We start from the raw sequence: 12306 nt of genomic DNA on the forward strand, positions 1-12306 counted from the left end.
GACTGCCCTCTCCTCTGACAGACTGGGCTCTCCCATGACAGAGTGCACTCTCCCCTGACAGACTGGACTCTCCCGTGACAGACTGAGCTCTCCCCTGAGAGACTAGACTCTCCCCTGACAGACTGGACTCTCCCCTGACGGACTGAGCTGTCCCATGACAGACTGAACTCTCCCCTGACAGACCGAGGTCTACCCTGACATACTGGACTCTCCCCTGACAGACGCACTCTCCCCTGACAGACGCACTCTCCTCTGACAGACCGAGCTCTCCCCTGACAGACTGGGCTCTCCCCTGACAGACTGGACTCTCCTCTGACAGATTGGACTCTCCCCTGACAGACTGCACTCTCCCCTGACAGGCTGGACTCTCCCCTGACAGACTGAGCTCTCCCCTGACAGACTGGACTCTCCCCTGACAGACTGAGCTCTCCCCTGACAGACTGCACTCTCCCCTGACAGACTGGACTCTACCCTGTCAGACTGGACTGTCCTCTGACAGACTGAGCTCTCCCCTGACAGACTGCACTCTCCCCTGACCGACTGGACTCTCCCCTGACAGACTGAGCCCTCCCCTGACAGACTGGACTCTCCCCTGACAGACTGCACTCTCCCCTGACAGACTGAGCTCTCCCCTGACAGATTGCACTCTCCCCTGACAGACTGGACTCTCCCCTGACAGACTGCACTCTCCTCTGACAGACTGAGCTCTCCCCTGACAGACTGGACTCTCCTTTGACAGAGTGGACTCTCCCCTGACAGACTGAGCCCTCCCCTGACTGACTGAGCTCTCCCCTGACAGACTGCACTCTCCCCTGACAGACTGAGCTCTCCCCTGACAGATTGCACTCTCCCCCGACAGAGTGGACTCTCTCCTGACAGACTGAGCTCTCCCCTGACAGACTGGGCTCTCCCCTGACAGACTGGACTCTCCCCTGACAGACTGAACTCTCCCTGACAGACTGGACTCTCCCTGACAGACTGAGCATTCCACTGACAGACTGGACTCTCCCCTGACAGACTGAGCCCTCCCCTGACAGACTGGACTCTCCCCTGACAGAGTGGACTCTCCCCTGACAGACTGGACTCTCCCCTGACAGACTGAGCCCTCCCGTGACAGACTGGACTCTCCCCTGACAGACTGGACTCTCCCCTGACAGACTGGACTCTCCCATGACAGACTGAGCTCTCCCCTGACAGATTGCACTCTCCCCTGACAGACTGGACTCTCCCCTGACAGACTGAGCTCTCTCCTGACAGACTGCACTCTCCTCTGACAGACTGGACTCTCCCCTGACAGACCGGACTCTCCCCTGACAGACTGAACTCTCCCCTGACAGACTGAGCTCTCCCCTGACAGACTGCACTCTCCTCTGACAGACTGGACTCTCCCCTGACAGACCGGACTCTCCCCTGACAGACTGAGCTCTCTCCTGACAGACTGCACTCTCCTCTGACAGACTGGACTCTCCCCTGACAGACCGGACTCTCCCCTGACAGACTGGACTCTCCCTGACAGACTGAGCTCTCCCCTGACAGACTGGGCTCTCCCCTGACAGACTGGACTCTCCCCTGACAGACTGAACTCTCCCTGACAGACTGGACTCTCCCTGACAGACTGAGCTCTCCACTGACAGACTGGGCTCTCCCCTGACAGACCGGACTCTCCCCTGACAGACTGAACTCTCCCTGACAGACTGGAATCTCCCCGACAGACTGAGCATTCCACTGACAGACTGGACTCTCCCCTGACAGACTGAGCCCTCCCCTGACAGACTGGACTCTCCCCTGACAGAGTGGACTCTCCCCTGACAGGCTGGACTCTCCCCTGACAGACTGAGCCCTCCCGTGACAGACTGAGTTCTCCCCTGACAGACTGGACTCTCCCCTGACAGACTGGACTCTCCCATGACAGACTGGGCTCTCCCCTGACAGACTGAACTCTCCCCTGACAGACTGGACTCTCCCCTGACAGACTGGACTCTCCTCTGACAGATTGGACTCTCCCCTGACAGACTGCACTCTCCCCTGACAGGCTGGACTCTCCCCTGACAGACTGAGCTCTCCCCTGACAGACTGGACTCTCCCCTGACAGACTGAGCTCTCCCCTGACAGACTGCACTCTCCCCTGACAGACTGGACTCTACCCTGTCAGACTGGACTGTCCTCTGACAGACTGAGCTCTCCCCTGACAGACTGCACTCTCCCCTGACCGACTGGACTCTCCCCTGACAGACTGAGCCCTCCCCTGACAGACTGGACTCTCCCCTGACAGACTGCACTCTCCCCTGACAGACTGAGCTCTCCCCTGACAGATTGCACTCTCCCCTGACAGACTGGACTCTCCCCTGACAGACTGGACTCTCCCCTGACAGACTGGACTCTCCCCTGACAGACTGCCCTCTCCCCTGACAGACTGGACTCTCCCCTGACAGACTGAGCTCTCCCCTGACAGACTGGACTCTCCCCTGACAGACTGGGCTCTCCCCTGACAGACTGCCCTCTCCTCTGACAGACTGGACTCTCCCATGACAGAGTGCACTCTCCCCTGACAGACTGGACTCTCCCCTGACAGACTGAACTCTCCCTGACAGACTGGACTCTCCCCTGACGGACTGGACTCTCCCCTGACAGACTGAGCCCTCCCCTGACAGACTGGACTCTCCCCTGACATACTGGACTCTCCCCTGACAGACGCACTCTCCCCTGACAGACGCACTCTCCTCTGACAGACCGAGCTCTCCCCTGACAGACTGGGCTCTCCCCTGACAGACTGGACTCTCCTCTGACAGATTGGACTCTCCCCTGACAGACTGCACTCTCCCCTGACAGGCTGGACTCTCCCCTGACAGACTGAGCTCTCCCCTGACAGACTGGACTCTCCCCTGACAGACTGAGCTCTCCCCTGACAGACTGCACTCTCCCCTGACAGACTGGACTCTCCCCTGTCAGACTGGACTGTCCTCTGACAGACTGAGCTCTCCCCTGACCGACTGGACTCTCCCCTGACAGACTGAGCCCTCCCCTGACAGACTGGACTCTCCCCTGACAGACTGCACTCTCCCCTGACAGACTGAGCTCTCCCCTGACAGATTGCACTCTCCCCTGACAGACTGGACTCTCCCCTGACAGACTGCACTCTCCTCTGACAGACTGAGCTCTCCCCTGACAGACTGGACTCTCCTCTGACAGAGTGGACTCTCCCCTGACAGACTGAGCCCTTCCCTGACTGACTGAGCTCTCCCCTGACAGACTGAGCTCTCCCCTGACCGATTGCACTCTCCCCTGACTGAGTGGACTCTCCCCTGACAGAGTGGACTCTCCTCTGACAGACTGAGCTCTCCCCTGACAGACTGAGCTCTCCCCTGACAGACTGGTCTCTCCCCTGACAGACTGCACTCTCCCCTGACAGAGTGGACTCTCCCCTGACAGACTGGACTCTACCCTGTCAGACTGGACTGTCCTCTGACAGACTGAGCCCTCCCCTGACAGACTGGACTCTCCCCTGACAGACTGGACTCTCCCCTGACAGACTGGACTCTCCCTGGATGGAGCGTGGAGACTCACCATGGTGTTTGTTGGGAGGGGTGGGTTGCGTTGGAACCTCCTGGGCAGCATCATGTAGACCACCGTGGCGATGGGTTTCCTGTCCAGGTATTGGTACCTGGTCACCTGAGGAACTGTCTTCTCAATTTGGATTCCTGAGAGACAGCCAAGGAGATGCCGTTAGGGTCCACGTACCGCCAACCCATCGCTCAACCCAGCCCCAGGACCAGCAATCCCTTCATTGGGGACTGGAGTCACATATACTGGATTACAGAGGAACAGGAGAGGTGTCCAGCGCAGGAACAGGCCATTCGGCCCCTCCGAGCCTGTGCTGATCATCATGCCTGACTGAACTAGACAATAAGCCTCCTGCCCTGATTCGGTCCGTATCCCTCTATTCCCTCCCTATCCATGGAACCACCCAGCTGCCTCTGAAATGTCCCCAACGTGCCTGTTCCCACCCCCTCTTCACACAGTGTGTTCCAGCTCCTCCCACTCTCTGCGTGAAATACCTCCCTCGCACATCTCCCTTAAACTCCCCCCCCCCCCCCTCTCACCTTGACCCTGTGCCCCCTTGTAATTGAAACTTCAACCCTGGGAAAAGCCCAGAATATTCAAACGCTGCCGAACAGGGGTTATCTATCACTGTGACCTGGTTAGATATCACCATGATCTGGTTATCGATCATCATGACCTGGTTATCTATCACCGTGACCTGGTTAGATATCACCATGATCTGGTTATCTATCACTGTGATCTGGTTAGATACCACCATGACCTGGTTAGATATCACCATTACCTGGTTAGATACAATCATGACCTGGTTATATATCACCATGACCTGGTTATCTATCACCATGACCTGGTTAGATATCACCATGATCTGGTTATCGATCACCGTGACCTGGTTAGATATCACCATGACCTGGTTATCTATCACCATTACCTGGTTAGATACAATTGTGACCTGGTTAGATATCACCATGATCTGGTTATCTATCACCGTGACCTGGTTAGATATTACCGTGACCTGGTTAGATATCACCATGATCAGGTTATCTATCACCATGACCTGGTTATCTATCACCGTGACCTGGTTATCCATCACCGTGACCTGGTTAGATATCACCATGATCTGGTTATCTATCACCATGACCTGGTTAGATATCACTGTGTCCTGGTTAGATATCACCATGATCTGGTTATCTATCACCATGACCTGGTTATCTATCACCGTGACCTGGTTATCCATCACCGTGACCTGGTTAGATATCACCATGACCTGGTTAGATATCACCGTGACCTGGTTATCTATCACTGTGACCTGGTTAGATATCACTGTGACCTAGTTATATATCACTAACCTGGTTATATATCACTGTGACCTGGTTATTTATCACCGTGACCTGGTTATATATCACTGTGACCTGGTTGTCTATCACCATGACCTGGTTAGATATCACCGTGACCTGGTTATCTATCACTGTGACCTGGTTAGATATCACTGTGACCTAGTTATATATCACTAACCTGGTTATATATCACCGTGACCTGGTTATCTATCACTGTGACCTGGTTATCTATCACTGCGAGTTGTTTATATATCATCATGGCCTGGTTTTATATCACTATGGCATGGTTTTCTATCACTGTGACCTGGTTATCTATGACCATGACCTGGTTATATATCACCGTGACCTGGTTATCTATCACCGTGACCTGGTTATCTATCACTGTGACCTGGTTATCTATCACTGCGAGTTGTTTATATATCATCGTGGCCTGGTTATATATCACCGTGACCTGGTTATCTATCACTGTGACCTGGTTATCTATGACCATGACCTGGTTATCTATCACCGTGACCTGGTTATCTATCACTGTGACCTGGTTATCTATCACTGCGAGTTGTTTATATATCATCATGGCCTGGTTTTCTATCACTGTGACCTGGTTATCTATGACCATGACCTGGTTATCTATCACCGTGATCTAGTTAAATATCACTGTGACCTCATTTTATATCACGTGGACCTGGTTATATATCACTGTGACCTGGTTAAATATCACCATGACCTGGTTATCTATCACCATGACCGGGTTATATATCACAGTGACCTAGTTATCTATCACCGTGATCTGGTTATATATCACTGTGACCTGATTTTATATCACCATGACCTGGTTATTTATCACCGTGAACTGGTTATCTATCACTGTTACCTGGTTATCTATCACTGTGACATGGTTATATATCATCGTGACGTGGTTTTATATCACCGTGACCTGGTAATTTATCACCATGACCTGGTTATCTATCACTGTGACCTGGTTATATATCACTGTGACCTGGTTTTATATCACTGTGACCTGGTAATTTATCACCGTGACTTGGTTATCTATCACTGTGGCCTGGTTATCTATCACCATGAACTGGTTATATATCACTGTGACCTGGTTTCATATTACCATGACCTGGTTATCTATCACTGTGACCTGGTTATCTATCACCGTGATCTGGTTATATATCACTGTGACCTGATTTTATATCACCGTGACCTGGTTATTTATCACCGTGAACTGGTTATCTATCACTGCGAGTTGGTTATATATCATCGTGACGTGGTTTTATATCACCGTGACCTGGTTTTATATCACTGTGACCTGGTTAAATATCACTGTGACAGGTTCTATATCACTGTGACCTAGTTATATATCTCTGTGACCTGGTTATTTATCACCGTGACCTGGTTATTTATCACTGTGACCTGGTTATATATCTCTGTGAGCTGGTTATTTATCACCATGACCTGGTTATATATCTCTGTGAGCTGGTTTTATATCACCGTGACCTGGTTATTTATCACCGTGAACTGGTTATCTATCACTGTTACCTGGTAATCTATCACCGCGGCCTGGTCATGTATCATCGTGACCTGGTTTTATATCACTGTGACCTGGTTATCTATCACCGTGACCTGGTTATATATCACTGTGACATGGTTATATGTCACCATGACCTGGTTATCTATCACCATGACCTGGTTAGATATCGCTGTGACCTGGTTTTATATCACCGTGACCTGGTTATCTATCACCGTGAACTGGTTATCTATCACTGTGACATGATTATCTATCACCGTGACCTGGTCACATATCACTGTGACCTGGCTTTATATCACCGTGACCTGGTTATATATCACCGTGACCTGGTTTTATATCACTGTGACCTGGTAATTTATCACCATGACCTGGTTATGTATCACTGTGACATGATTATCTATCACCGTGACCTGGTCACATATCACTGTGATCTGGCTTTATATCACCGTGACCTGGTGATATATCACCGTGACCTGGTTATCTATCACTGTGACCGGGTTTTATGTCACCGTGACCTGGTTATCTATCACTGTGACCTGGATATCTATCACTGTGACCTGGTTAAATATCACTGTGACCTGGTTTTATATCACTGTGACCTGGATATCTATCACTGTGACCTGGTTATCTATGACCGTGACCTGGTTATATATCACCGTGACCTGGTTATATATCACTGTGACCTGGTTTTATATCACTGTGACCTGGTAATTTATCACCATGACCTGGTTATCTATCACTGTGGCCTGGGTATCTATCACCATGAACTGGTTGTATATCACTGTGACCTGGTTTCATATCACCATGACCTGGTTATCTATCACTGTGACCTGGTTATCTATCACTGTGATCTAGCTATCTATCACTGTGATCTGGTTATATATCACTGTGACCTGATTTTATATCACCGTGACCTGGTTATTTATCACCGTGACCTGGTTATCTATCACCGCGACCTGGTTATATATCATTGTGACTGGTTTTATATCACTGTGACCTGGTTCTCTATCACTGTGACCTGGTTAAATATCACTGTGACAGGTTATCTATCACCGCGACCTGGTTATATATCATCGTGACCTGGTTTTATATCACTGTGACCTGGTTCTCTATCACTGTGACCTGGTTAAATATCACTGTGACAGGTTTTATATCACCGTGACCTGGTTATTTATCACCGTGACCTGGTTATCTATCACCGTGACCTGGTTATATATCATTGTGACTGGTTTTATATCACTGTGACCTGTTTCTCTATCACTGTGACCTGGTTAAATATCACTGTGACAGGTTATCTATCACCGCGACCTGGTTATATATCATCGTGACCTGGTTTTATATCACTGTGACCTGGTTCTCTATCACTGTGACCTGGTTAAATATCACTGTGACAGGTTTTATATCACCGTGACCTAGTTATTTATCACCGTGACCTGGTTATCTATCACTGTGACCTGGTTAAATATCACTGTGACAGGTTTTATATCACCGTGACCTGGTTCTATATCACCGTGACCTGGTTATCTATCACCGTGACCTGGTTATATATCACTGTGACCTGGTTTTATATCACCGTGACCTGGTTATTTATCACCGTGAACTGGTTATCTATCACTGTTACCTGGTAATCTATCACCACGACCTGGTTATGTATCATCGTGACCTGGTTTTATATCACTGTGACCTGATTATCTATCACCGTGACCTGGTTATATATCACTGTGACATGGTTATATGTCACCATGACCTGGTTATCTATCACCATGACCTGGTTAGATATCACTGTGACATGGTTATATGTCACCATGACCTGGTTATCTATCACCGTGAACTGGTTATCTATCACTGTGACATGATTATCTATCACCATGACCTGGTTACATATCACTGTGACCTGGTTTTATATCACCGTGACCTGGTGATATATCACCGTGACCTGGTTATCTATCACCATGACCTGGTTAGATATCACTGTGACCTGGTTTTATGTCACCGTGACCTGGTTATCTATCACTGCGAGTTGTTTATATATCATCGTGACCTGGTTTTATATCACTGTGACCTGGATATCTATCACTGTTACCTGGTTATCTATGACCGTGACCTGGTTATATATCACCATGACCTGGTTATCTATCACCGTGATCTAGTTAAATATCACTGTGACCTGATTTTATAATACCTTGACCTGGTTATATATCACCGTGACCTGGTTATCTATCACAATGACCAGGTTTTATATCACCGTGACCTGGTTATTTATCACCGTGACTGGGTTATCTATCACTGTGACATGATTATATATCACTGTGACCTGGTTTTATATCACTGTGACCTGGTAATTTATCACCGTGACCTGGTTATCTATCACTGTGGCCTGGTTATCTATCACTGCGACCTGGTTATATATCACTCTGACCTGGTTATCTATCACCATGACCTGGTTAGATATCACTGTGACCTGGTTTTATATCACCATGACCTTGTTATCTATCACCGTGTACTGGTTATCTATCACTGTGACATGATTATCTATCACCATGACCTGGTTACATATCACTGTGACCTGGCTTTATATCACCGTGACCTGGTTATCTATCACTGTGAGTTGTTTATATATCATCGTGACCTGGTTTTATATCACTGTGACCTGGTTATCTATCACTGTGACCTGGTTATCTATGACCGTGACCTGGTTATATATCACCATGACCTGGTTATCTATCACCGTGATCTAGTTAAATATCACTGTGACCTGATTTTATATCACCTTGACCGGGTTATATATCACCATGACCAGGTTTTATATCACCGTGACCTGGTTATTTATCACCGTGACTGGGTTATCTATCACCGTGACCTGTTTATCTATCGCTGTGACCTGGTTATATATCACTGTGACCTTGTTTTATATCACTGTGACCTGGTAATTTATCACCGTGACCTGATTATCTATCACTGTGGCCTGGTTATCTATCACTGCGACCTGGTTATATATCACTGTGACCTGGTTTCATATCACCATGACCTGGTTATCTATCACTGTGACCTAGTTATCTATCACCGTGACCTGGTTATATATCTCTGTGACCTGATTTTATATCACCGTGAACTGGTTATTTATCACCGTGAACTGGTTATCTATCACTGTGACCTGGTTATATATCATCGTGACCTGGTTTTATATCACCATGACCTGGTTATCTATCACCATGACCTGGTTATATATCACTGTGGCCTGGTTATCTATCACTGCGACCTGGTTATATATCAGTGACCTGGTTATCTATCACCATGACCTGGTTAGATATCACTGTGACCTGGTTTTATATCACCGTGACCTGGTTATCTATCACCGTGAACTGGTTATCTATCACTGTGACATGATTATCTATCACCATGACCTGGTTACATATCACTGTGACCTGGCTTTATATCACCATGACCTGGTTATATATCACCGTGACCTGGTTTTATATCACCGTGACCTGGTTATCTATCACTGTGACCTGGTTATCTATCACTGTGAGTTGATTATATATCATCATGACCTGGTTTTATATCACTGTGACCTGGTTATCTATCACTGTGACCTGGTTATCTATGAACATTACCTGGTTATATATCACCATGACCTGGTTATCTATCACCGTGATCTAGTTAAATATCAGCGTGACCAGGTTATATATCACTGTGACCTGGCTTAAATCACCGTGACCTGGTTATTTATCACCATGAACTGGTTATCTATCACTGTTACCTGGTTATCTATCACTGTGACCTGGTTATATATCACTGTGACCTGGTTTTATATCACTGTGACCTGGTTATCTATCACTGTGACCTGGTTAAATATCACCATGACCTGGTTATCTATCACCGTGACCGGGTTATATATCACTGTGACCTGGTTAAAATCACCGTGACCTGGTTATATATCACCGTGACCTGGTTAGATATCACCGTGAACTGGTTATCTACCACTGTGACCTGGTTTTATATCTCTGTGACCTGGTTATGTATCACCAAGACCTGGTTATCTATCACTGTGACCTGGTTATATATCACTGTGACCTGGTTATATATCACGAAGACCTGGTTATGTATCACTGTGACCTGGTTATCTATCACCGTGACCTGGTTATCTATCACCATGACCAAGTTTTATATCACCATGACCTGCTCATTTATCACCATGACCGGGTTATCTATCACTGTGACCTGGTTATCTATCACTGTGACCTGGTTATATATCACTGTGACCTGGTTATTTATCACCGTGACCTGGTTATCTGTCACTGTGGCCTATTATCTATCACCGTGAACTGGTTACATATCACTGTGACCTGGTTTCATATCACCATGACCTGATTATCTATCACTGTGTCCTGGTTATCTATCACTGTGACCTGGTTATCTATCACTGTGACCTGGTTAGATATCACTGTGAGCTGGTTTTCTATCACTGCGACCTGGTTATACATCATCGTGACCTGGTTTTATATCACTGTGACATGGTTATCTATCACTGTGACCTGGTTAAATATCACTGTGACAGGTTATTTATCACCGTGACCTGGTTATATATCACTGTGACCTGGTTTCATATCACCATGACCTGGTTATCTATCACTGTGACCTAGTTATCTATCACCGTGACCTGGTTATATATCTCTGTGACCTGATTTTATATCACCGTGAACTGGTTATTTATCACCGTGAACTGGTTATCTATCACTGTGACCTGGTTATATATCATCGTGACCTGGTTTTATATCACCATGACCTGGTTATCTATCACCATGACCTGGTTATATATCACTGTGGCCTGGTTATCTATCACTGCGACCTGGTTATATATCAGTGACCTGGTTATCTATCACCATGACCTGGTTAGATATCACTGTGACCTGGTTTTATATCACCGTGACCTGGTTATCTATCACCGTGAACTGGTTATCTATCACTGTGACATGATTATCTATCACCATGACCTGGTTACATATCACTGTGACCTGGCTTTATATCACCATGACCTGGTTATATATCACCGTGACCTGGTTTTATATCACCGTGACCTGGTTATCTATCACTGTGACCTGGTTATCTATCACTGTGAGTTGATTATATATCATCATGACCTGGTTTTATATCACTGTGACCTGGTTATCTATCACTGTGACCTGGTTATCTATGAACATTACCTGGTTATATATCACCATGACCTGGTTATCTATCACCGTGATCTAGTTAAATATCAGCGTGACCAGGTTATATATCACTGTGACCTGGCTTAAATCACCGTGACCTGGTTATTTATCACCATGAACTGGTTATCTATCACTGTTACCTGGTTATCTATCACTGTGACCTGGTTATATATCACTGTGACCTGGTTTTATATCACTGTGACCTGGTTATCTATCACTGTGACCTGGTTAAATATCACCATGACCTGGTTATCTATCACCGTGACCGGGTTATATATCACTGTGACCTGGTTAAAATCACCGTGACCTGGTTATATATCACCGTGACCTGGTTAGATATCACCGTGAACTGGTTATCTATCACTGTGACCTGGTTTTATATCTCTGTGACCTGGTTATGTATCACCAAGACCTGGTTATCTATCACTGTGACCTGGTTATATATCACTGTGACCTGGTTATATATCACGAAGACCTGGTTATGTATCACTGTGACCTGGTTATCTATCACCGTGACCTGGTTATCTATCACCATGACCAAGTTTTATATCACCATGACCTGCTCATTTATCACCATGACCGGGTTATCTATCACTGTGACCTGGTTATCTATCACTGTGACCTGGTTATATATCACTGTGACCTGGTTATTTATCACCGTGACCTGGTT

General features: G+C 47.2%; 1 protein-coding gene across 2 annotated transcripts in view; it reads right to left on the reverse strand.

Moving 5' to 3' along the window:
• The window catches only part of LOC132832836 (heme-binding protein 2-like), a 48116-nt gene that overhangs the window by 13161 nt on the left and 22649 nt on the right, over positions 1–12306 (reverse strand). For both annotated transcript variants that reach the window (XM_060851011.1, XM_060851012.1), the window contains exon 5: positions 3565–3698. In XM_060851011.1, the coding sequence (XP_060706994.1) occupies positions 3565–3698 (134 nt within the window). The remainder of the gene's footprint in view (positions 1–3564; positions 3699–12306) is intronic.

Source organism: Hemiscyllium ocellatum, chromosome 35 (assembly GCF_020745735.1).
Source record: "Hemiscyllium ocellatum isolate sHemOce1 chromosome 35, sHemOce1.pat.X.cur, whole genome shotgun sequence".
NCBI lineage: Eukaryota > Metazoa > Chordata > Chondrichthyes > Orectolobiformes > Hemiscylliidae > Hemiscyllium > Hemiscyllium ocellatum.